We start from the raw sequence: 27,641 nt of genomic DNA on the forward strand, positions 1-27,641 counted from the left end.
ATGGCTGCGTCGCCGCGGCAGCAGCCAATGGTGCGGCGGCGCCACGGAACACATGGGGGCACCATTCCGTGAGTCTCTGTTCAATTAGCAGCAGTGGCGATAAACAGAGTGATGTATGCCGTCTCGCAGATGCGGCAGCCGCCATTTGCACACACACATGCACACACACACACACACAGGCAGAGGCACACGCACACGCACACGCAAACACACACACACACACACACACACACACAAATGTATGCACACGCGCACACACACACACACACACACACACACACACATACATACACACACACACACACACACACATACACACACAGGCTTTTCCCAAGCATCCGTATGTGTTATGCTTGGTTAGGGACAGTCACACTAGATCCTGCCAAAATCTCTCTCTCATCAGCCAAACGCTACCTCCATGAAGCCATAATGCACAAACGTACGAACAAAATTAGGGAAAAATAAGTCTGAAAAAAACCCGTCTGGAAAAAAAATGACGTCTATCAAGCCATTAATGCTCATTAAATGTGGAGTGTACAACAAATCCCCATGGCTTTGTTCTGCTGACTGGAGGTCAGTGGAACAGCCACAAGAGGGCCTCCACGCTCTGGGAACATCACTACATCCCAGACATCATCAGGGCTGTCAGCTCCGACATGCTGTGGCACTGATCCCACTTTTAGCTGGATGCACGGTCTGGAAGAATAGCATTCACCCACTCAGTATTCAGTGCCACTGTTTGCCCAACTCTACGCTGCTTTGTCCATTATTTTCACACACACACACACACACACACACACACACACACACACACACACACAAAATACTGGCACATATTGCAAATAATACAGTTTGAATTAATTGAATGCCTAATACAGTAAAAACATATTTAATGCATGCTTGCCTCTGGCCCCCTGTAAGTGAAGCATCTCATTGTGTGGTTACACAGACACAGACAGTCCCACAGTTCTGACCCACAAAGGAGGACAACACAAGGGGGATCGGCCTCCACCGGCATCCCAGCATTAGGTGTCAGCATCCCTGATTGCATTCACCTGGAAGTCAGCCAGCCGTGGAGTGATGGGCTCCCGAGAGCCGCCATCAATCTCAGTCGCTCCTAACATGATCAGGTCTGCAACGCGCTCCTAACCGACACGCTGGTAATCAACTACACGAGCCACTCAATCTACAGAACACCCTAGAGTCTAGTGCAAAGAGGGAAGGGGGGTAGAGAGAGGATGTGAAATAGAGAAAGACATGTAGTGGGAAACTGAGAGAAAGACGGAATGAAAGAAGAGTGGAGAGATAGAGAGAGTCAAAGGAGGTAAGAAACAACTAGAGAGGGAGGTGCTGTGGCGCAGTAGGCTACAGCGCCTGTACCATATACGGGTCTGGGTGCCCATGGGGACCCAGGTTCGAATCTGACATTTCCCGATCCCACCCCATCTCTCTCTCTCCCACTTGCTTCCTGTCTGTCTTCACTGTCCTGTGCAAAAAAGCCAAAAAAATTTACTTAAAAAAAAAAGAAACAACTAGAGAACAGGAGGGGAATCAGAATGAGGCAAAGAGGAAAGCAAATGATTAAAAGAGCAGATATCAACAACAGAGAGAAAGGGAGGCACTTGACCAGCAACACTCAGTTCAATTAGAGCAACAACTCCACAGGAAAAATGATCCAACATGAGTTCCATTTGCCAATATGATACTGTGCCTTGAAAGATTACAATACAAGGTTGTAAGGTTACGTACAAGGGTATAGCTCAATGTTCATGAAATCTCTCTATCAGTCTCTCAACCAACTGTGTGAGTTCTTTCTCTCCTTTTCTGTCGCTGTAAACACGTGCATGACACTGATCGTGCTTAGGAATGCGCCTGAGAGCGTGTGCCTTATTTAATGTATGCACTGTAGATTTCATAGTGGCTCACAATCCTCCATGTCATATTTCTGATAATCCAATTTGAACCACACCAATGCCTTCAATTACAGAGCGACGATTGGCAGCCAGTGTGGAAGCACAGCACAAGAGATCTCTCAGGTCACATAATGAGCGTCGGGTCCTGTCTGATTTCATTTGTGGTGCATCGTAGTCGCACAGGCGAACGTTGGCTGAGGGCACGATGAGGTCAGAAATGACCGGGTCAGTCACCTCAGCCAAGATATGTCCAAAAACGTTCCCTTTTCCTCTTGTTCCCACAATCAGCTAATTAAAGAGAAGGAGTATGAGGTGAGAAGGTTATCGACTGATGTCTGGTAACGATAACACTTCACTAGAAGGCCCTCAGAGTCTTAACAGATCATCTGTTAACATTCAAGTTCAGTATGTAAAATTGTTTGTGAACAATTACTGAACATCACCATAACCAAATTTAATCCGTAACCTTAACCTTAACCATATATTGTAGTTAACATAGTGTCAACAGATCGTTTTTAGAGCATCTGTAGATAGTCTGAGGGCAGACTATCAAAGTAAAGCGTGACCAGTGATGATATGTTCTAAGTTTATCTCTGTTCAAGGGCCACCTCCTGCAAGCCATAAAAAGACAATTGTCTCCTCAGATTAGATTCCGTCTCACATGGGACCTGCTGGCTGTGTTAGCCCACACCCTGCAAGCATCTGAGGAATATCTACACTTGGACAAAAGGGTCAGTGTCTCTGACGGCTCGATGCGGAGGGCAGGGCGTGTTAGCAGCATGCAGGTAGGAGTCTGCCATCACTGTTTTCAGCTAAAACTCTCGCTTGGAAAGGGAAGAGAAGCTCAGTTGTACTGTACATCTTTGGTTCATCATGGTATGCTAATTATTGCTAGCCTGGCTAGCGCCACCACTTCTCAATGAGACGTGGTCTGGGAACCAAACGTTCATTTTCTCGTATTTGAAAAAAATGCCCAGATCCGTTTATTGGGTGCCACGGATGTCTATCAAATGCGTCTGTGCATAGCTCATCATCGTCTTGCTTTCCCCCCTGTTCTGTGATTGGTTCCCTATCTCAGGCGAAAATTTGCTCCATGGTCTCCAGGCTGCCTTAGCAGCGTGAATCAAATCGCGCGCAAGGCAGCATGGGAACACCCAGGCTAAATTATTGCTAGATGTCATGATAATTGTTTTATGGATTGTTAGTAGATCTGATCATAATTGTTTTATGGACAGATTCATTTCTGAAGAATAATTTGTTAGGATTTCATCAACACTGATGACCATCTTTATGGCTTTGTTTCTATTCATTATATGTACCTCTTCATGACAATTTAAATGTGTGTATTCTGGGGATATGGCAAAAGACTAGCATACTTTTGCCTTGCCATTTGACAAGCATAGATTTTATAGTATAAATTCATAGTACCTTCTATACAGTCATGTCCACAGTCAGGCCTCACAAAGAAATAACCCTCATATCAGTCAAGCACCTGAACAGTAGCTTAGCAATGAAAAGCTATTTAATTCTAGCTCGCAATACTAATATTCTTCCCTCCTCAACCAACTATAGTGTCTTCACAATTTTTATGGAACTGCATGAGTAACGCAGGACTAGAGTTACAACTGTGCCTTACTCAATCTTTTTGCACGTGCACTGAGGTCAGCATCAAAGAGAGTGAGCGACTGGACTCAAGCCACTGAGCTCATTTTCCCAACCGAGGTGCCTGGCTCAAGCTCGAGTCTGAAATAGTCCCAGAACCATTTTCAGCTGTCAATCTCCCAGACCTCATAAATGCCTCAGAGTTAAGGAGAAAAGTCTGACGGGCGCTGCCCCAAGGAAGACAAATGGTAGAGCTCTTTACTGAAAGGATAGATGGATGAAGACTGAGATGAAGAGGTGGATGGAAAGATAAATAAACAGAAGAAAAAACAACAGAGGTGGTTGGATGGTTTAACCTCCCCACCTCCCAAATGCAGAAAAGAGAGTGCTAACAATGTAGATGTCAACATGGTCTCCTCAAGCCCTATATGACGAATAACCAGTGAATCCACTTACCAAAATAAGCAAAGACTGCTTCATCACTGAATGTTTGACTCGGAAGGGACTCACTTCTTGACCTTCCAAGATTCTGGACTTCAGAATCATCACAATCACAACTGCAGCTTTGAATTACAATCCTCAGGTTTACACAAATATCATAAGATATCTATTAATAGTAAACGGACTGCTAAATGGAGTACCCCTCCAAGCACTCAAAGTGCTTTACAGAGTACACTATTCACCCATTCACACACACACACACACACCAATGGCGGATGCTCCCATGCAGGGCACCAATCAGCACATTGGAGGCAGTTTGGGGTTCAGTGTCTTGCTCAAGGACACTTCCGACACTGAACGACTCCTCTACCTCCTGAGCCACCACCGCATCTGTAATATTTTATAGCTTTATTGTGGTCAAATAGGCCCAGACAGATCAGGCTGATATATTACGGGGCAGCCGTGGCCTACTGGTTAGCGCTTCGGACTTGTAACCGGAGGGTTGCCGGTTCGAACCCCGACCAGTAGGCACGGCTTAAGTGCCCTTGAGCAAGGCACCTAACCCCTCACTGCTCCCCGAGCGCCGCTGTTGTTGTAGGCAGCTCACTGCGCCGGGATTAGTGTGTGTTTCACCTCACTGTGTGCTGAGTTTTGTTCACGGATTGGGATAAATGCAGAGACCGAATTCCCCTCACAGGATCAAAAGAGTATATATACTTATACTTATATATATATATACTTATACTTACTTTGTTTTAGACTTAGACCTTTACAGTGTTGTGGTGGCCATAGCAGTGTTGTGTTGTTCACTATGTAGAACCTCCTTTCTTGTCCCCTAAGGAGACAGAGGGTATGACTGCATGCTGGGCTAATGTATGATTAGATTCTCCCCATTCCCTTTGATTGGCTCCATGACTTCATATTAGTAAAAGGGTTATTGCGTATCAAATCATCACATTTTTGGACCGCATTGCCACAGATTTGAATGAAACTTGGAATGCTGATTCGGACATATAAGAAAGCCATGAAACTGAAATCAGTTGGCTCAATATTAAGGGAGATTTGGCCTAATGAAGTTTGAATTATTTAGAAGGGGGACTATGACTTTGACTTACCATATCTCCCTCAATTTCAGAGAAATGGCTTTCATATCGTTTTAAAGCTCTTTTCCAGCTCCTTATTTAATGTAAATACTATGTTTACTGAAATTGAATAACCATGTTAATGATAATGATTATCACGATAATCTGACACAGAATGACCCAAAAGTCAAATCAAGCGTACAAAGGAAAAAACACAGCCCATATCCAAGCAGGAGATGAAGTGGTCAGCTAAACAGGAGCAAGATTAATATACTCGCATTCCAAGTTTTACGTCATTACCACTGATTTCCTCTTTTCAAATTGCTGGCATGTCAACCATTAGGCACACTTGTTCACTTAGTCGGCCGATTAGTTCATCCAGCATGGCAGGGTGGGGTGTGGAGTTAGGGTCTGGTTGATCTCTCGCTTATGCGAAATACTAATTGATTAGTAGCCCACAAGGCAGCATCATACCCAGGAAGGGAATCATATGATGACAGCAGCTGACCTCAGGCTTTCAGTGGGGAGCACGTGGAGTTGACGCTCATGGTCACCTTCGCTTATTATGTACATAATTGAGAGACAACACCCATAATTTGCATTAGTTGAGTGCCTCATGGTTCAGATTACCATGTCAATATTACAGATCTAGATCCAAGCTCCACAAAAAGGAGAAAAAGGTTAAATCATTATTTAAAGTTAATCTATTCTCATACTGAAAATTACTTTGGATAAAAGTGTCTGCTAAATACCATACCCTTCAATGAATGTGACAAATATGTGTAACCAATACATATAATTTAATAACAAATGTCTTTCAATGTAGGGACATCATGCTATCAGTAGAAAACTGGTTTAAATATATTTATACACAGTGCTTATAACACATGTAAGTCTACTTGCATAGTATGCTTTAAATTTTTCCTCAAACTACACTCAATTGAGGCATGGCCCGTCTAACCTACAAGTTAGATCATTTGAAAGTTGTAAGTAAGTGCATTTCCATGGAAAGAAATTAGGCTATGGCCCCTGATCTCAGCACATCATTGCAGAGATAATCGAATGGATTTCATCATGGGGGCCCCTACAGTAGTACCCTATAGGATGGGCCTACTATCTAAACCTGGACCCAAATACATGGACCCAAATACATCCCCAATTTCAGATTATGATTAAACTCATTCAATTGGCAGACTAAGGCGTGCAATGTTTTGATCCAACACGCGTTCGCGTTCAGACTATAAACAGATATCAGCGTTAAGAAATGTAGCCGTGTCGTTATACTGTAGGTAACTCAACTCACAGAGTTTCCATTGGCTCCCGTCGCAGGAACCGCGGTCTTTGTAAATTCACTTAGCTAATTGATTTCAGCAGCCTTTCTCTCAGAATCACGTTGCTCTCCATCACATGATTCTGCTCATTACGCGGGCCACAAGGCCACTGCTACCGAGGAAGAAGACGGGGCAGGATAGACATTGCCATGCTTGGGATGTCAGGACCGACCATCGCTCACTAAATCCTTAATGGGTCCTCCGCCGGCAAATCGAACATGACCACGCCTGCCCTTCCAAAATGAACTTATCTAGTTGTAATGCCGGTAGTCTCAACTGAAAGTAGTCGTAAAGTCAACTTTTTAGGTCAAGTTCTTCTTCGTTTAAGTCTGGGATTTTGCCTTCGTAGATTCAACAGTGTATAAATGGCTGAGGAAGTTTTAATAACGCCACCTGGGAGGATCACATCGGTAAGCATTTTTAATTAAGCAACGTAAACTAGACTGTTAACCAATGTGTTTAACACGTACGTTTAATCAGCTTTTTGTTGATGCTCGCTAATTGGTATTTGGAATATAGACTACTAGGCTATATTCTGCATTCTGATGAGGAGTCTTTAAGCCTGCATCATCTCCCAAATGTAGACCAACTGAGTATAACTGTAGCCTACTTACAGCGTAACCCTAGCCAAATTGATGTTGTGGGCATTGTTAAAATATATGTTGAATTGAATTTTGAACAATTTTGAAAATTAATCTATAGTCACATATCAGAAACGTCAGTTTTGTTTTCGGTCTGATATGACTTGTGTCGTGCATTGAAATCATATAGTGTTCTATTTCTGCGTCAGGCAAGATTAATAATATTGATTAATTTGATACTCAGCTCCATTAATCAAACAACCAGTGAGCACCAGTCATCTTTGTTCTGCGCATCAGATAAGTGGGACATACCGCTGATTAAATGTCACAAGACATTGTCTTAGCATCGGCTCTCACGTGTGTTGTATGCATAAGTAGCCGCATCTGACCACTTACAGCTCCAAATTAAGTTTTCCGCCCATGATCAGAGCTATCCAGCTCCATCTCAGTCAAGTTCCTGTGCGTGATAGCGTCTCTCTCTCCCTCTCTCTCCCTCTCTTTCATCCTCATCTCCCTACAACTGACAACCAGTAGTGTTGGAGTCATGTAATAACAGATTGTGCGAACACAAAGATATTAGGCCTATGATAATAGCCTACACTACATTCTACCAAAGTTCACAGATTGCAAAAAGTTCTTGTGAATATGGGTTACTACAGTGACTGTGTGTGCAGTGTAACAACAACCACAGTGTACAGTGTAACAACTGCCAGTGTGGTACAGAAGCAGGCCAGCTAAGCTGCTCAACAATTTCCAAGCTTTTTTCTCACAGCTTGAGATTCATGCTTTCCCTAATAGGCTTACTTTGTGTCTATTACACCACACTATACTCTTGTAGTAATGCTTACTGGTTAACATTCATTATTGGTATAACCCCTTGTAACCAGGTGAGAGAAAGTGGAATAGAGCATTATGTCCAATATTCTAATATGTGGGTTAATGTTCTGCATTGGGTCCAATATTCCAATATATGGTTTAATGTTCTGCATTTCTCACTAGTGGGTCACTTTGACACTAAAAGTATGATTCTACGTCTGCATCATACACCCTGTATGATATCTGTACTGTTCTTCTAAACATGGATAATGCAAGGTGCCAGGGTTGATAACACTTCTTGATGTCTATTTTGCGTCAATAGCCATAGAGTTTAATATGGAACGAATTATATTGCAGTATTAACTCAGCCCAGGAACACAATGTGACCTCTATATCTCAGAGGTCATAACGGTTGGTCTTATCAGTCTGTCAGTCCTCCTATCTATTTATCTGTTTATTTATTTGTTACTCAGTTATTTTTTTTTCCCCTTTTATGCAGCATCTTACTGGCTCGTTATTGGCGGTTGCATTTCTCACCTCCTTTGGTAGTTCCATGCTCTATGGCTATAACTTGGCTGTGGTCAACTCTCCATCAAAGGTAAGAGTATAAACCTTTTTACATTTTATTTTATTTGATATTTTAAATGTTAATCCATGTGACTTAGAGGGCAGTATAACTGGTGTTTTAGCTTAATTTTTAGTTAAATTTAGTCTCTCAAGTTGAACATTATTGTTACAGTAAATGGCCTCTTATATAGAAGATTATTGTTGTTTAGGACACAATGACTATATACACAGTCATTGGTTGGAATCATACAAATGATGGAGAGTGAACTGAGGCCCTTCCCCATGTAGATCTGGACTATTCTAATAGGCCTATTTGGAAGTGATGACACTCTGGAGCGCCCTGGAACGCATGCCTACGCTTCTCCAAAATGGAGTAGTGTAGAACTATTGTTTACAAACAAACTTCTAAATCTGATTATGTTGCTTACATGTGGGTTGGAAAAGAAATATAAATGTCTCTTTTATTAATACAGTTTCTCTGATAAAGCCCCAGTTAACAGTCGTGTGGACATTTGTACATACTTCAGCATAACAGGTCCAACTTTCTTACATACAAGTGGCATTTTGAAGAAAACGGTATCACCTCCAAATCTTCCCTGGTTAACAGAGAAGCTTTTCAGGCTTTATTTGGTGGGCCACATGTGTCATCAGATCAGGAATGCGGATGGGATGGTCCCAGGATGAGTCTGGCCTCTGTAACCTCAGCGTTGGCTAGGCCGAGGGAATGTGCCTCACACAGATTCCATAGGATTCTTCAGCCCTTTCCTTTGCTGGAGCAAGCCATCGTCAGTGATTACTGTATTCCGGAATCGCAGCACACTGGTGTGCCTGTGACACACAGAACTAGAATGCCGGCCACTGGGCACATTCACAGCTGATACGTGGATTTCCAGTCAATTGTGAACTACACCTTTTGTGAAGCACCTTAAAAAGCGCCCTGATGGACCCAACTATGGACCAGTCTTTGCAGATTGGTACATATTCGATATGGATGTCTATCCCTGTACTCGGTTCCCTCTGGAATGCTCCATGCATAGATAGGAACAACACTGTTGAGAAATGGTGTGCCTTTAACTTTCCATTATTAAGAATACATTTGTTGACACGAGAGTGTATCAAACAGAAGTTCAGAATTCCATTACAGTTAGTTATGCAACACTTAATGAAAGCGTGCTGGTCCTGTGATACACTTATTGAGTTTAAATTGTCTCATGCCCTCTTGGTATGGTTCACAATTATAGTGTCCATCTCTGTCCATCAGCCAGGGACTTGACCCACATTGAACTGCAGTCATATGGTTATTTCAGGATACATAGATATGTTTTCTGACCCTAAAGGCCTTGAAAGCATAACTAGGAAAAGTGTGACTCTGAGACGCTAACACATATAGAGATTGTACAGTAAGTAAATTCTTGCCTCTTGAATGAACAGCAATTTGCGTGAGGAGAATGAGTCTCTGTCAAGTTGCAGGGGAAGAAAAAAGACAATGTGGGAGTCCTGTGGAATTTGATTAGCTGGTCACCTGAAAAGGCAGAGGGCCAGAAGAGACGAGGATGGATAGAGTGCTCGAAAAAAGAAGCGGACGTCACATGAGAGTGTCCACTTGGTCTGGCTCTGTTCCTGCCTCGCTAATTGGACCGCTGGGAAGGAGGATGCCGGCCAAGTGGACGCGCTCTCATTTCAAAGGTCTTTTGGACTGGTCAAGCTGAGGAAAGGCCTTTGTTGATCAGACGTTTGTTTAGCTTTTTTTTTTTTGTTGCTGTTGTTGCTGTTATTGGTTGTGTTGCTCACGGTATAAAATCATTGTGCTCTTATTATGATGCATGCATCATATGCATAGTAGTTAGAAACAGGCACAGGATCTCTTTTACATCTGTTCATCTTTTTTTCTTTCTGTCCATACCACTCACCTTTTCTCTTTCTCTCTCTCTCCTTATTACTGTATGTGTTCAATAATCATGTGAGATGGACAATTGTCTATTAGAGAAGTGTTAAGCCTCTCTCTCTCTCTGTCAGTATATTAAGGACTTCTACAACCGGACGGTGATGAGCCGGAATGGCTCCGGGCTAGACAGGGAAGCGCTGACCCTTATGTACTCTCTCACCGTGTCCGTATTTGCCATCGGGGGGCTCATCGGATCCTTGATGGTGGGCATCCTGGTCACCAAATTTGGAAGGTATGCCACACACACACACACACACACACACACACACACACACACACAAGGGCACCCGCAGTGCTCCATAACATCAGGCCCGTGCCAGCCTCTGTTTAAACCACCAGAGTGTCTCTAGGCTTTGGCCATTACCGTGTGTAGTGATTACCCCAACCCATTCAAATGACCTTGAGTTTTAGTAGCAATGGCATCCTGCGTTCATTAGAACCAAGAGACCAGTTTACTGTGCCTACAGATAACAAACTTCTTTCAGTATAAAGAGTTTATAGCTTCCCGCCTGAGAAGTTAATAGGAAAACAGCAATAAGTGATGAGTTTTTTCGTGGGATTGGTGTTTTTTTTTATTCGTTGTTGGCTTATGAACGCCTGGAATTAGAGTAAAATAGGTATAAAAGTAAGTAATTGCTGTGAATTACTTCATCATTTATGCTCTATGGCAGTTTACATCCACGGTGATGCTGGCTGTTTGGCAGTGCACAGTCAGGCATTAAACCCCCCCAGACAGCCATCTCTTCCCTCCCTTTCAAAGGCGCGGTACGTTCGCTCTGCAGTGAAGTGGACATTTAAATGCAAATGGAAGACAATGATTCACGAGCCTATTTATTGTCCTAATCAATTTCATCGCAGCACAATGGTTTATTGGCATTGTGCATGTGTGTATGTGTATTTATTTGTGTGTGTGTGTGTGTGTGTGTGTGTGTGTGTGTATGGGTATCGGTATGGGGGGTCCTGAATCGCCAAACACGGTGGGGCCCAAACAATAAATCAGGGAGGAAGTTTACCACCTGATAGAACTAATCAAGGAACTGCATTAGCCCGCATAGTTTTACACTCCTCTCTGTGGTCGCGGTCGAGGACCATCAATTGTGTGGTTTGGATAGTTAAACTCCTCTGAGGATGAATATGGGAGATTAGTGTCCTGAGGTAATGGTCAGTAGCTGGTAGGTACACAGGCGTGGGACAGACCACTACATGTTCTTAGCATCATGGGCAGTCTGCTGTGGACCAGTGTGGATTGAGGGGACTCAGAGTTATTTATATATATATATATATTATACAATTTGAATTAATTCATGATTCGGTAACACTTTTTATAACATCATTATATTTTTGTATTAGTATTAATAATAATATATTAATTGATGTGTAATTAATGTGTTAATTATCAATTAATTTATATACCGGTAGATACAAAATATTAATTTGTTGTTACACCAAGCTATGAATTATTACAGCTGTTGTCAGTCACTCTCAGGTCACTTGCGCTTCAGCCTGGTTGAGGCTAACGTTTCGACGCCCATGCCTAACTCTGAAGAAGACGCATTGGCGTCGAAACGTTCAGGTCGAAACGTTAGTCAGTTTGCACTAATAAAAATCACTTTAAGCATTGAGTGCTCGGGTCCTGCTCCTTGGCTCCTTGGATCTCCCTTTTTAAGTTCTGTAGTGGCTTGTGCACATCATAACAGCAATCATCATTTCGGTGGCATGCCTGTGGGTTAAAGCAGTTTTGCATTTCACCCATCTGTGGTTAGTGAACACATACCTACACCAGGAACAGTGAGTAGTGAGCACACGCAAACACCTGCGGGGAGCAGTTTGGGGTTAGGTGCCTTGCTTAAGAGTGGACATGGGAGAGTGCCATTCAATCACTCCCCGACCCACATTTTTCCTACCTCCCAAAATGAAATGCCCGTAATAATTATGATTTGATCATATTTCATGCCATTCAAGACTGTCAAATTGTTTCTCAACATGCTGTGTTTGTTGTTATAACCTATTGTCTGATTGTCTGTCTCAATCACTGTATTACGTGGAGGCATGTTGAATGGAAATTCTCATTTTAACTAGAAAAAGAAAACTAGAAAATAATATCTGGTAGATGGAGACGTGCAAAAATCTGTTACAGCTGTTGATACATTACTGTGAGTGGAAGAGATACAGTGAAAAGCATATTTGGAGATAAATACAGTAGCCTACTCATCCAGGATATCATTTTATATTAATATGGTTGTCTTGGTAACATATTGGTGGTACTGGCATTTTTATTATCATAATGTTTCACTTTTGAGACATAAACTAGACATTATGAGCGAGTTATGGGCAGGTAATCAATTGTGTGGTGCTTGTCTCTCTTCCTCTAACCCTTTTTTCTCTCTCTCTCTCTCTCTCTCTCTCTCTCTCTCTCTCTCTCAGGAAAGGGACTATTGTCAACTCCACCATTCTGGTGTTCATCGCCGGCTCTCTCATGGGCTTCAGCCGAATCTGTGGCTCACCAGAGATGGTCATGTTCGGTCGACTCGTCACCGGGATCCACTCAGGTATTGACCGTTTCAAGAGAGTTCCATTATCAGCATCATAGTTGTTCCCACAAGGCTTCTGTTTTACACATTCCATATGTTATCTTAATAAAGCATTGTTTTGTTTTCTTGTTGAAAGGGTCTATAACATTTAGAGAACTGACCTGTAAAAACTTTACCCTCACGGAAGTAGATTGGGAACAAATATTTATAATATTTGTTATATATATATAATATATATTATATATATATAATATTTATTTTTCAATAGCCAATAATTCATTAAAATGTGTTTGTCAATCATACTTTGGAGCAGGGTTTGCTGTTCCCACATATACTGTTCCACATATTTGCCTGTAATCACTACAGTGTGCACTCTGGTGAATGAAGCTCCTGTTAGTTATGTGTTTCCAGACTGCACTTCTAGTACCAACTCAGTTGAGGTGGAGTCTGGCAGTGCCCATATCAGCACGAGTAATGAGGGTGATGCTGTCTCCACAGGAATCTCTTTGAGTGTGGTGCCCATGTATCTGGGGGAAATCGCTCCCAAAAACCTCAGGGGCTTCCTGGGCCTCATGCCTAGCATCTTCATCTGTGCCGGGGTCTTCACCGCTCAGATCTTGGGCCTCCACGAACTCCTGGGAAAGGTAGAACACTGAACCGCCCCACATATAGTACACAGACACTTTGGACAAAAGCGTCCACTAAGAACAACAAACTGAAACAGGAAATGACTACATATCACAGTGTCTGTTTTGGACTGGGTGGCTTGTTATTTTCCTTTTCCTTCCTTTGTTCTTCACCTGTCTTTCTTTACGTGTGCCCTTACAACCAAGAGAAGAGAGAAACATTGATAAATTGGTAACCATGGTGATGTGCTATGTACTTGATTGACAGGAAGAGCACTGGCCCCTGTTCCTCTCCCTGGTCGTGGTGCCCACTTTTGTCCAGTTAATGATGTTGCCATGGTTTCCAGAGAGTCCTCGTTACCTGCTCATTGAGAAGCACAATGTCCATGCCACCATTACAGGTAAGAATAGCAATATACTAGTGAGGATAGCAGCAATAGTAGCATACTAGCATACTAGCATCCGTGGCACTAGCCTTATCCAATATCAATATTCACCATGACACTCACTCTCTTGAGCACCTTACCATGCACACATAACTAAAGGACTACTGTTGGACTACTTTTTGCACCTTCACCATGACACTCACTCTCTTGAGCACCTCACCATGCACACAGAACTACAGGCCCTGTCACTACAAGCGTCTCATGCTTGATCACCCTCAAGCACACTGGATTTTTTACATTTAATTTATATAGTATATTTAGTATTTAGTTTTGTTAGTTTTTCTTATCTCCTACTGTCTTTATTGTACAGTGGAGTTTGGTTATATGTTTATACTTATATTTACCATTTCTGTCAGTGTGCATGTTGTGTCAAGTGCATGTTGTGTGTGATGTATGCTACTGAGACCCCCTGAATTTCCCCTTGGGGATCAATAAAGTATCTATCTATCTATCTATCTATCTATCTATCTATCTATCTATCTATATATATCTATCTATTTCTATCTATCTATCTATCTATCTATCTATCTATCAGTTAACGCTGCCATCCTCTGCCATGTTATCATGTACTGCCATAGATCTCCAAAGACAGTGGAAGGTCTACTGTTGTTTTATCCCGCGCCATATCCTGTTGCTAGGCTAAAATAAATGGCAGATTATGTGTGTGGATTGCTAAACCATCCCAGTCTGAGGTGAGTGCACGTCTCTGTGTGCATGTCTCCTCAGCTCTGAAGTGGTACAGGGCCAGGTGTAACATCCAGGCGGAGATCGAGGAGATGCAGGAGGAGCAGCGCTCCCTGTCCTCAGTGGACACCGTGTCGGTGTGGGCGCTCCTGTTCGACCGCTCCGTCCGCTGGCAGGTCCTCTCCGTGGTCGTCATCAACATCGGCATGCAGCTGTCCGGCATCGACGCTGTGAGTGACTGCTGACTGACTCCATTGACATCCGTACTTACTTAGACGCTGATTGAGGTGTTAGAAGCAATATAGTCTCACACACAGGCAGATATTTACTAACATGAGTATGTGTGTCTAGCGCCGAGTCATATCTGGTCCCACAAGTGAATAAGAGATTTGACCTTGAGGAGATTTGACCTTGAGGTATGTTCATGTCACACTGTCTATGAAAAGGTAAAGGTAAAATCCTACATAGCATTGCTTTAAATAACAGACCTGATGGAAGCATTCTATACACACAGAGTGTAAGTAGTACATTTACATTTAGCAGACGCTTTTATCCATGCCGACTTACATATGTTAATTATATTACAAGGGCCGTTGAGCAACTCGGGGTTAAGTGCCTTGCTCAAGGGCGCAGCGGTGGAATCTGGGAATTGAACCCACAACTTACCAGGTTACTGCATGCTAGCCCAACTTCTTATCCACTACACTACCACCGCCTTTAGTAAGCTGTTTGCTGCTGTTTTACATGGTCAGTGAGGCTCAGTCCATCTTGTTAGAATTCAAGTGGACATGTATGTATGTTCATGAAACTTTGAGACGAGAAGCCATCTTCAGTCAACCGAGTGTTTTTAAAAACAGTTTGTCCATATTTACCCAGGAGGTGGCATCTCTCTTAAACTCATTAATGACCTAAAACGAATACTGTTGTTTGTCTGTTTTATCGGAGATAAATCGACGATGATTAGCACTAATGAACCAGTGTCAGAGTGCTAAATACGGTGAAATATCACTATATTGCGGTAGACCTATAAACAGGAATAGCTGCACAAAGACCAGTTTTAGCGCAAAAAGCCAGACATGGAGAGTACCAGGGGGTATTGCTGTTATCAGACTGGGCAGAAGTGGGCAAGTCTAGCCCCTGAAGAATGCCGTGTGTGCGTGTGGACGATCCATCAAGGCACTAAACCGCTTCAGACAAAGTCATTAACTCCCTTCGTAGAGAGGAACTAAATCAGGATGGAGTTATTTACCAGTAGCTCGCTCCTGAAAAAAGAGGTGGTGGGGGTGGGTGGGTTGGTGGTGGTTGTGTGGAGGTGGGGGTTGGGGTTAGGGTGGTGGTGCTTGGCAAGCCTCATTTTCAACTAAGAGGAAAACGGGCACTAAAGGGAGAGTTAGTCTCCCCAGGCGTCCTCTCTGGGATGCAAGGATAAACAAAAGCCCTATTTTTATTAAGGTACCCCACCCCTCTCTCTCTCTCTCTCTCACTCTCTCATTCTGTCTACTCATGCACTCTTTTCATCCTTCTTTTTTCACTCTATCGGCCTACTCTCTCTTCCTCTCTCTCTTTTTCCCTCCTTTTCTCTTTCTCCCTCTCAGTCTCTCTCTTTCTCTCTCTCTCCAAATGAGATTATATTAGGTGTATATCCTCCCTGAATTATCCTATTCAGAGTGTGTGTTAATTATTCAAATGATTAACTGGACAGTTGTGCCAAAAAGCACATACTTTACCCAACAGAGCTGAACTAATTAGAATTTCCTTTTCTTCCTTGTGTTTATGGCATCTCATTTGCTCTGCCCAGCCACGGTTATAAATAAGGGCCATTATTCAAGCAAATTAAACACACACACACACACACACACACACACACACACACACACACACACACACACACACACACACAGAGAGAGAGAGAATCCGTGACAGCGGTCACAGCCACAGTTATGTTGATGATTATGACAGTAATGAAGGTGATAATTAGGAAGGTAATGAGGATGATGAAGACTAAGAGGATGATGAAGGGCTTGGCGCTGGTGGCAGTGCATACAGGGGAGATGGGCAAGATGATGAGTGAAGAAATGGACCAGCAGAGGGGAAGAGGGCTAAGAGACAGCTGACCTGCTGGCTTGGTCAGGGCCTTAGGCCTTCAGTCCTTGTCTCTTCTCCGTTCTCCTTTCTCTCTCTCGCTCTCTCTCCCTCTCTCTTTCTCTCCTCCTTCATACTTTTTTGCTTTCACACACACATTTCTGTCTCTGCTTGTGTTTCTGTCTCTGCTTGTGTCTCTCCTGTTCTCATTCCTTCTCCTCTGTTCTCTCACCCTCTCTTTCTCTCTCTTATGACCAGAGGATGAGGTGACAGGTGGCCAGCCTTGGCTCAGTGTGCCTGTAGCAGCCAGAGTGGCTCTGTGTGTGTGTGTGTGTGTGTGTGTGTGTGTGTGTGTGTGTGTGTTGTGTGTGTGTGTGTGTTGTGTGTTGTGTGCTTGTGTGTGAGTGTGTGCGTGTGCAGACTTGTGTGTTTGTGTGTGTTAGAGAAAGAGAGTGTGTGTCAGTAGGAAAGTGTGTGTGTGTGTGTGTTTTAGAGGGGCTGTCCGCTGAGTGCCCGCCGCGTCCCCATCAGCACTAAAGCCGTCTGTGTTCCGTCTGATCGCCCCCCAGCCCGTCCTTAAACCCTCCCCTCCAAACCCAAATTGAATCTGATGTGTTGTACCCCGGCAGCAGCGCGTTCGCCTTGTGCTCTGCCACCTGCGCACAGCCAACAGCAATCAACAAGCTCCCTCCTTCTCTATCTCCCTCTCTCTCTCTCTGCTGCACCCCTTCTGTCTCTTTCCTCTCTTTTCATCTCTTTCTTCTTGCCTCCCCCTCTCTCTCTCTCTCTTCTGTCTCTCTCTCTTTATCTGTCTCCCTGTCTGTCTCTTTGTGTCTCCCCCACTGTCTCTCTCTCTGTGAGGTGCTGTCTGTGTGCGTGTCTTGCTCTCTTTTTCCACTGGGTCATTCTCTTTGTCTTTGTTCCCCCAGATCTGGTTCTACACCAATGACATCTTTCGGAATGCCGACATCCCTGTTGCAGAGATCCAGTATACCACGGTGGGGACGGGCGCCATAGAGATCGTCGCAGGGCTTATTGGGGTAAGCAGACTGCCCTCTCTCTCTCCCTTTCTACTATCTCTCTCTCTCTCTCTCTCTCTCTGTCTCTCTCTCTATCTCTCTCTCTCTCTCTCACCCTCAGGTTTATATTTCCAATTAGGGACATGGCCACCCAGTGAGTGGTAATTATAGGTTGTAATTTAAATGAATAAAAAGCACATTCAGTATTTGGGAGTTGTGCATCACCTCTGCCGTGTGTGAAAGAGAATAGGACAATGTGGTGTCCTTCCCCGTGCAGAAGGCCACATCAAGGGGTAGGATTATTACCTTAGTTTAGCTAATGACTAAATTGACTAAATTATTAGTTGTTGATCATGGGCAATGAAAGTATTATACTTTCATGTAAAAACTCTTTGATTTCATTGTTTTGTTTTGTTTAGTCACCCCAGTCACCACCAGGCCCCAGAATGTCTGCATAAGTGCATACGTGTGCATGTGTGTGTGTGTGTGTGTGTGTGTGTGTGTGTGTGTGTGTGCACCCGTGTGTGTAACTTCTCTCGAGTGGTGTGGTGACTCTCCACTCTTTCATCCACGGCCATCACATCCGTTTTTCTCCTCTCTCCATCTTCAGTGGTGCGGGCCCCGTATTTTTCCACTCTGACACTTGTATAAAACACTGTATTAGAGGAGGACGGGGGGAAGGCATTAGAGAGAGTGATGAGTGTTGTTTTCCGCCAGCTCCCTCCTTGGGTCACATCTCAGAAACATAATCGAAAGCCGGGGCAGCACACACACTCTCTCTCTCTCTCTCTCTCTCTCTCTCTCTCTCTCCCTCTCCCTCGCTCTCTCTGTCTTTCTCTCTCCTCCCTCCCTCCCTCTCTGTCTTTCTCCTTCTCTCCCTCCCTCCCTCTCTCTGTCTTTCTCTCTCTCTCCCTTCCTCCCTCACTCTGTCTGTCTCTCTTTCTCTCTCTCTCTGTCTCTCTCTGTCATGCATTTGCTTTCATACTCTCTCCCCTCACTCCTTTTCTCTCTTTCTCACTATAATTCTTGTTCTCTCTCTTTCTCACTTTCCATTCCCTCTATACTATCTCTCTCTCCCTCTTTTTACCCCCCCCCTTGCTACATTCCTCCCCATCTCCCTTGTTTCTCTCTACCATTCTTTTTTCATCCCTCCTTCTTTTTCATTGCTTTCTCTCTTAACCACTAGTACTCTCCCTCCCTGCATCCCCCCCTTCTCTCTCTCTCTCCCTCCATCAACCTGCTCTCTCTCCCTTGCTCTTTCACTCTCCCAGTCGCATCTCTTAGGCAGGATTTAGTGATGCACCAGGAGCGACTGGCTGTTCCAGAGCCTGCTGTTAGTCACAGGAACTCATTGCTGTCAGTGTCAATTGGCCCTAGCTGGGGAGGCGAATGGCACGCGGGAGGCAGCCCTGAGATTGGTTATAAAATTACAGCGATCCGTTCTGCTGTCAGTCACTCTGCTCCCCTTTAAGTCATGCTGTTGTTTTATTTTTCATTTTTAATGTCATCCTGAAATATCATATTACTCTGCCTGTGTTGTATTTGTGTGTGTGTGTCCCTGCTTATGTGAGTTTGTATTTTTTTGTGTGTGTGTATTTGTGTGTGTGTGTGTGTGTGTGTGTGTGTGTGTGTGTGTGTGTGTGTGTGTGTGTACACATACGTGCAGTACAGTTAAGGTTATGAAGTGCAATGATGTGTCACTAAATTCATCAAATAAAAGGCTCTTTGTGCGAAATGGATGTTGGTGGACAGTAATCATATTTTATTAAAGCACGTTATCATGAGTCATTCTTTCCAGCTAGGCGTTGTTTCATTCTACCCGTGATTCCATGCACGTTTGCAGCAGGGATGACATCACCTGGAGACACTTACACCAAATAAAAACAAACTTGTCCCTCAGAAATGTCACCCTCTTGTGTCTTCCAGTGCTTCACCATCGAGAGGCTGGGGAGAAGGCCCCTGATCATCGGCGGCTTTGCTGTGATGGGAATTTGCTGCGGGGGGATCACGCTCTCTCTCTTCCTGCAGGTACATACACTAGTTTCCCCCCCCCCCCCCCACACACACACACCCACACACACACACACACACACACACACACAGTGTTTCATCTTAGGGTCTGAATCCCAAAGATCTTTACAGCCTGGCATGTGTCCCTATGATCTAACTAAACCCCCCAACACACACACACAAACCCCCCACCCCCCTGCCCCGCTGTGCCTCTACCTTCTCCAATCTGTACGAACTCTTTGCCCCCCACCTTCAAGTTAGAGGGTCAGGGGCATCAATCAAATGTAATGGAGTACTGTAATTTCATTTTACTCTGAGTATTTGGGATGTCTCCAGAGCTCCTACCAGTTCATCTGTTTAACCTGTTTGGGTTTTAATCTCATTTGTCATGTACAGTCATATCTGTCCATTATGAAGTATGTGAGCGTTGGCTGTGTGGTTGGGATCATCGCTGGATTCTGTATCGGGCCAGGTAAGATCTACCCTTAACTCTGTGCTCATCACCAAAATGTAACCGTCTTTCCCTTTAACTTTCCTATCACCAACCATGGTCGGTTGAACTGTCAGTAGCTGACTTTTTGTTTGACATGGGTTTGGGCAATGAAAAATTGGATTGGAGTTATACATTTAATGAGTATAATACATTAGACAGCTTTAAGTGGTGTCTTCGATATTACTTTCCGCACTTGTGAATTCCCTTATGACATTTCATATAGGGAAATGGCGACCTCTGGGGGTCAAAAACTGCAAAAAAACAAAAAATGGAAAATTGCCCATTTACAAAAATGGCTTTTACTAGTATATGTCACTTACCCGCTGCAGACACAACAAAAACTTCTCAGAATATTTTGAAGGCATGTTGATTTGTAGTGATGAGAGCTGAGCAGGGTTTCAGTAGATTTCCAAGCCTTTTTGCACTGGGTCTTCTGCATCTCCTCTGTGGCCTCTCTTCACAAACAACAAAATAAATCTCAAGTAAACAGAGGAGCATGGTTAATATCTGACACTTAGCACTTTTTAAATTAGAGCTCTGTCATCATATTTGTTTTAGCAGCACGGCCCTCTGCAGTTCAGGCCTTATGTTACTCTCTGACAGCTGGACCAGAGGTCGTCTCATAAACATTATAGCATTTCCCGTGTCCAGGGGCGGCCTGTGTGCTTTGGTATTCCTGCGCTCGCCCTCTCTGGACGTCTCTGGTGGCTCTTTATGTCGAATCAGAATATGAACGGCTTCGCCAGGCTGAGGCCCTCTCCCTTTTGTGTGCTGTGTCACGCCCCGCTGGCACTGAAAACCCTTCCGCCACCAAAGGGACAGTGGGTTATAAATGAAGGAGTCCATGTACCAGCGATGATGTCTACCAGCTGCCCCCAGTTTGTCGACTTCACTTCGGGGTCTAAATGGATTTAGCAGCCTTGCAAAATATTTCACGGCAAAATCTTAGGAAACGACACTAAAGTATGTGCTCCCCCATCACGGCAGCACTGCATTGTGCTCTCTCTACATCTCTATTGGGTTGTGTGTGTCCCTAATGAGCGGAAAGTTTATGTGGAGATCCGGAGCAGTGTGGAATATGATGAACGTGAAGCCTGGTGCTTTTACGGAGTTGATGCATGATCCGAGCCTCCAACAAAATCTATAATTCATTCTCCGTCTGCAGTCTCTATCGCTGTAATTGCGTCTTTAATTAGTATTTTTTTTATGGCTCATTGTTCATAAACAATGATGAATATGGCTTTTTAAGACAAAAAAACCTGCTTGAACAATGAATTACCAGCCAAGCTTCCTTAGCAATTTAGTAGCGGCGTAGTCTCACCCTCCTGCCGCAATTATCATGCTCAAATAATGAAGCAGCCGCTTGGCTTGCTCCTGAATTCATTAGATTTGAAATAACACCTTGCGCCTGCTTATTTTTCACTTGTAACCAAAAGGGATTAGAAGTTAAGCACTGGAACAGGTCCTACTTCTTGCATATTGAGATAACGAGCTGCTCGTAAAGCTGTTTTTATTGCCTTCTTCCCTCTGTGAACTGTTGCATTATGAAGGAGCCGCCGTCCATACACACATATTATGCATGCATGCATACATGTTTTCACAATGGCCGCTGTCTATTTCTGCCAGAAACATGCTTATTTTCTGTGTAAAGGAGTCATATGTTTAGCCAGTGAAAAAAGCAGTGGACTGGAGTCATAAAACAACATTTGACAGAAACTAATATTTCTGTTTAATATTTCCTGGCTCTTGAGCTTGTTGTTGTTCTGGTTGTGTTGTAGCTGGCGTTCCTTTCCTCATAACAGCGGAGTTGTTTAAGCAGTCTCATCGGCCGGCTGCTTACACCGTTGGAGGCTCTCTCAACTGGATGGCCAACTTCACCATCGGATTCATCTTCCCCTTCCTGCAGGTGAACCTGAGAGAGAGAGAGAGAGAGAGAGAGAGACCTTTGAGAACTTTAATGAGACAGAACCATACCCGGTGTTTCAGGACAGGAACTACACTCTTGTGTCTTCAGCTCTTTAGTTTTTTTCTCTGGCTGGGATAGATGATTGATGCTTAAACAATTGATGCTTAAAAACAATTGACTTTTTCCCGCTCTGTAAATGTCAATATTAAAGTAACGATGTCTGCAACTCTTTTTCTTAACGTTTCTGCATGAATAGATGTGTTAGAGTAATACAGTGTTACTGTTCCAACACATGACAACCTTTGGTCTGTGGTGTCCTCCCTGCAGGAGTCTGCCGGCTCCTACTGCTACCTGGTGTTCAGCGCCGTGTGTCTGACCGTCGCCACCTACGTCTTCTTCGTCATCCCCGAGACCAAGAACAAAACGTTCGTGGAGATCAGCCAGATGTTCGCCACCAAGGAGGGCATCCTGGAGAGTGACCAGATGAAGTTGAAGAAGATGAACGGCTACGGCGCGCTGGAGAACGGCTCGCTGGACTTTGACAGCTCCTCGTCCACCCCGTAGGCCGCGCGCGGATTCTTACCAGCAGCCAGGGAGCCCTGCACTGCACGTTTCAGGTGTCCCCACTGCCCCCTCGAGTCAGATAAACTCATGATTTTAGTTGACCAGTGATGCTTACACAAAACTCAACCAGGTAAAGAATGTTCTGGAAGGACCTGAATCATTCAGAGCCCACGGCCTCCCTCATGGTTGTCATAGTTTAGTTAGTGACGACCCAAGGAAGCGGCACATCCACACTTTGTGAATTTATCGGGCCAACTGAGCCAGACCAACATCTGCACAGTACTTGTTTTACAGTAAAACCACCTCAGCAAGTCTGTTTACATGTTGAAGCAAACTGTATGTCTTTTTTAAAGTTCTGTTCATTTTCAGTTTATTCCAGTGGTTTTCATACAAGGGAACACTTGCTTTCGCCTGTTCCCACGGCAATCCTATAGACGGATACACATTCTCAAAACTGCTCAAGTGTGAGATGGTACCAAAGCCCTTTAATGACCAGCAGCCCTATGTCTGCTACCAGCAAGCCCTAAAATCTTTGGGGTCATGTAAAAAGAGAGAGTGTTCCCTGTTGCCATTTTTCTCTGCCCTGTGGAGTACTTATACAGACTAACCCACAGAGATGCCCTTTTAAGAACCTTTAGGAATTTTGAGTGAGTGCCTGAGTGTGTCTTTGAGACAGAGACAGATTGAAAGAAAAAAAAGAGAGAGAGAGATGTACCAGCCTTTTCCGCTTTTATTTACTGCTCTGATCTAATGAGCAACACTCTTATGAGAGTGTTGTCTTTACATACATGTTATTCTAAAATAATTTATCAAGTAACTTGTTTTTATGCTCAACAATTGACATGCAAGCACTGTGATCTGATGCTGTCGTGCTGAGAATCAGATCATTACTTTGCATTGAAGCATTACCTGTAAGTCAGGTGTGGATACCCTAGACCATGTAACTAATGGCTGAATCATAGTAGCGGACATATTGATGAATATGGACTGCTGTCAGGAGCAATGCAACTTATGGGTCCAGTTGATCCTGTTTTATTATTGTGTCCTTGGTTGTTTCTTCATTACCAGTATAGTGTTATCTTATTGCAGCCTTTTGAGAGGACTGCTGCAGTCATCACCAAGGCTGCCTGATATGTACAGAGTGACACAGAAATCCATGTGTCTTTTCTTGTATGTTTTATACATATGTTTGTATGTTTTATATGAACAATGTCGTTTCAACAGAAAAAAAGCCAGAGGTCTATTTTCTAATGTATTTCAAAAGTGTCAGACTTTAATAGGTATTCATGCATTTATTCAAATACTTTATTAGACTATTGAAAGCTTTATAACATTATGTGAAATAAATACGATTTTGAACATGAACTGTGTGGTCTCCCTTTGAATTTTTGATTATGTGGAGATGGACCTGTGAATAATGGCTGGAGCGCATAGGAGTCTGATTTAAGACTTCATTAAGAGCAAAATGAGCAGTTTGCTGACGTCCTTTTATGCTGATCACATTTCTAAACACCACAGGTAGAATGAGTCTAGCCTTCCCTGGTTGCTCCTTTGGAGATCGACTTTCATTATTTCTGCAACAAGTGGGGGCGAGTCTGTCTTCATTTTCTTGCAACATATGCAAGTCTCTAAAATGACTGAATTAAGCCATGTCTTACAGAAGGAGTGTCAGTTGAGGAACACATCTCACTGTTCAGCCTTTTATCATAAGACAGATATGATGGTTTTAAAGGAGATGCAAATTTTGCGAAGTCGCATCATGCACGGGGAGACGTTGGGTGTGTATGATTAGCAGCAGGTGTCTTTGCATGACCACATTGAGGTTCTCCGTGAGGTCCTCCGTGAAGGTGCTGAAGCTCTGTGGCTCCTCACCTGCGTGTTCTGTTCACTGTAGGTTCTGTAGTCACTAATTGAATTCAGGAATCCATCTGTGTGTGTGTGTGTGTGTGTGTGCATGCAAATGTATAAGTCTCTCTGTGTGTGTGTGTGTGTGTGTGTGCATGTGTTTGTGTGCATGTGTTTGTGTGTGTGTGTGTGTGCATGCAAGTGTATTGTCTCTGTATGCGTGTGTGTGTGTTTTCAGACATATGTGTGTGTGGTAGCAGGTGGCAGCACTGCCACTGTCTCAGGTGTTAAGGTGCAGAGCGGTGAGATAGTGGCGCGGCGCGGGCGACCACCCTGATCCACTCAGTCCTGTCTGGCCCCCTGGGCACTCATGTCCATCTGTACCCCTCAGCCAGTGGCCCCTGAAGGGCCTCCTATGCCCACCTGCCCGCCCAGACAAATGGCATCAAACGCCTGCCTCTTCCTACGCAAGGAGAAAGAGGGATAGAGAGCAAAATCGTTTGTGGCTCACTTTTTCTCCTCTCTTGCTCTCTCACTCCACTTAGTGAAAACAGGAACGGAGAGCCAAGGTCACCAAGATCACCAGTTCAGCCTCAATGGGCCGCTGTAGCTACACTGCTGTTTTCTGGAGAACTTTAAGAAAGACAGACTAGACTAGTGTACTATGCATAAGAAATACAGCTGTTTCCACAATGAAGGTAGGTCTTCTATTAGATAGTAAAATCAAGATTTCAACTTAAAGGCAAATCCACATAATTATTTTCATATTAATTTTCTTATATTAGGCCAATGAAAAGTATTGTATTAATATATCAGAATATGTGTCCCTTTGACTTATATATGAACCTTTATCTTTTTTACATGGTGTCGCTTTCCCATCTTTCCTCTTGGACCACAGGGGATTTTTGACATCTACCACTGTCCAACCCAGAGGTTCTCACAACAACATGGAGGGTGTCCCACACCTATGAGCACAGGCTTGTCAATGCCCCCTTGTGGTCGAAAGGAGGAAGGTCTGGGCTCAGCCCACATGGGACCTGAGAATGAGCAGGTGGTCTGTAGACTCATTTTATAAGATTTGTTTATTTACCATGCTTTTCCCCCAGTCAGTTTATTGAATTTTCTGGAATTACACCTCAAACACAATATTCATGGTTTTATTGCCTCAAAAACACTGCCATACTGGGCACAATGTGAATACAATCTCTCTCTCTCTCTCTCTCTCTCTCTCTCTCTCTCTCTCTCTCTCTCTCTCTCTCTCTCTCTCTCTTTCACTCACACACCCACCCACACACACACACACCCACACACCCATTCACTCTCTCACACACACATACATATGCACACACACAATCATACATGAAAAAACACAAATGCACACATAAAAGCACATAATACTCTTCATTCTAGTACAACAGAGAAACAAAATTACACACTGACAATTATTCTGTTTTCCCTTCTCTTCTCTTTCTCCTTCTGTCTCTATCTCCCTCCCTCCTCTCCCTCCTCTCTCTCTCTCTCTCTCTCGCTCTCTCTCTCTCTCTCTCTCTCTCTCTCTCTCTCTTTCCCTCTTTCTCTCTCTGTACTCTCTCTCAGCTATCTGCTCTCTCATTTTAATTAATGACAACAGATTTTCCCCTCATAAGTGTAGTAATGTGGCTTATAGCTGTAGCGGTCCCCTTGGCCGTGGAAATATTATGTTGACGGATGTGCTGTGTCCCTGGCGCTCCCCGGATGCAGGCAGCTGTCAGGCAGGCGATGATAGCATTAAGGCGGGGGGAAAGTGATGACAAATGCCTGTTATCAGCGAACGAGGCCGGTGACAAATCGAATCGCGGCTCCCAAGAACCCCCATTACACCGTAATAAAAAAAGATTGATGGCCCTGGCTGGCAGGACCTCTGTTAATGCGATTTCGACTGGTCTCTCCGGCTTCCAATTAAGACAGGGAAGAGAGGGAGGGAGATGGGGGAGAGAGAGAGGGAAAGAGAGGGAAGAGAAAGAGACAACAAGGGAGAAAAAGAGACAGTGTGGGTGGTGGCAGGCAGAGAGAGAGAGAGAGAGAAGGAGAGAGAGATGGAGGGAGTGAGAGAGGGGAAGAAGGGAGGGAGCAAGGAGAGTGAGGGAAATGGCAACAGCACTGGCCGGACTAATTGGATCTGTGAAGCCAAAGGCACAATTCTCTCTCTCCCTCTCTCCCTCCTTCTTTCTCTCTCTCTCTGTCTCTACCCCTCCCTCTTTAACTCACACTCTCTCCTTCCCTCTCTTCATCCATCCACCCCTCCCTCATTCTGGCACAGTCAGAAGTGCATTATTCTACATTCCATTATTCCACGATTGATGGCGCTGGGGTGGCGGAGTGGCCTGTGTGTTGGCAGTGGCGGCTGGCGCTAGCCGGCCCATCTCTCTGCCAGGCACAGAGCTAAAGAGAGAGTGACAGAGAGAGAGACAGAAAGAGAGAGAGAGAGAAAGACAGAGAGAGAGAGAGAGAGAGAGAGAGAGAGAGACAGACTCAGGCAGGCCTCGGAGACATAAACCCTGCCACTGATGAAGCGCCCTGACACCCGGAAGGACAGACACGACGACTAATGTCTTCTGCCTAAAACACGTTGCCACGCAATTAAGTAAATAAGGATTGACTGCGCTGTCTGCTCTGTGAAGTAGGCACGCGTTGAGCGATCCTTCACGGCTCCCATCTGGCTCTGGCGCGGACTAGCTGAAGCTGGTGTGCCGTGTGCACACTTTCTGCGTTCAAGAATGGATTAATGCGTTGGAAGCTCGGAGCAAGTATGAGCTGTGGAATGTGCTGGTGTCATCATCGTAAGCGATGCATCTGGTCTTAGGCCCTGGATGTCTAGCAGTGAAATGAGAATTACATCCGCTGGCTGGACCGTGCCAGGTGCGTAAACTTTGACCTATTTCAGACTCCCTCACCATGCCCCATGTAGTAACACATTTGTTTTTATGCTTATGGTCCTCCAGTCGGCTCGCCTGCTAAACTTGTTTTCAGTTACCATAACATTCCGCTTTATGGTCCAATAAATTATGACATTTCGATATGACTTGATTTTGCATGTCCATGGCAGTTCTTTGGACAGAGCGAATGGTTGATGTGTGTGTAATATGGCTGGGCCTATCTTCTGGATCGCTGTGCTTTA

General features: G+C 44.2%; 1 protein-coding gene across 1 annotated transcript; it reads left to right on the top strand.

Moving 5' to 3' along the window:
* On the top strand, window positions 1-23,905 carry slc2a15a (solute carrier family 2 member 15a). Its single transcript, XM_048269174.1, has 13 exons — window positions 1-68; window positions 950-1,061; window positions 8,266-8,364; window positions 10,350-10,510; window positions 12,703-12,827; window positions 13,308-13,453; window positions 13,704-13,836; window positions 14,608-14,795; window positions 17,577-17,687; window positions 19,593-19,694; window positions 20,073-20,148; window positions 21,948-22,075; window positions 22,403-23,905. The coding sequence occupies exons 1-13, from the start codon at window positions 1-3 to the stop codon at window positions 22,637-22,639; spliced, it is 1,686 nt and encodes a 561-aa protein (XP_048125131.1). The 3' UTR covers window positions 22,640-23,905.
* The last annotated feature ends 3,736 nt before the right edge of the window (window positions 23,906-27,641 follow it).

The sequence above is a fragment of the Alosa alosa genome, chromosome 18 (assembly GCF_017589495.1).
Source record: "Alosa alosa isolate M-15738 ecotype Scorff River chromosome 18, AALO_Geno_1.1, whole genome shotgun sequence".
Taxonomy (NCBI): domain Eukaryota; kingdom Metazoa; phylum Chordata; class Actinopteri; order Clupeiformes; family Clupeidae; genus Alosa; species Alosa alosa.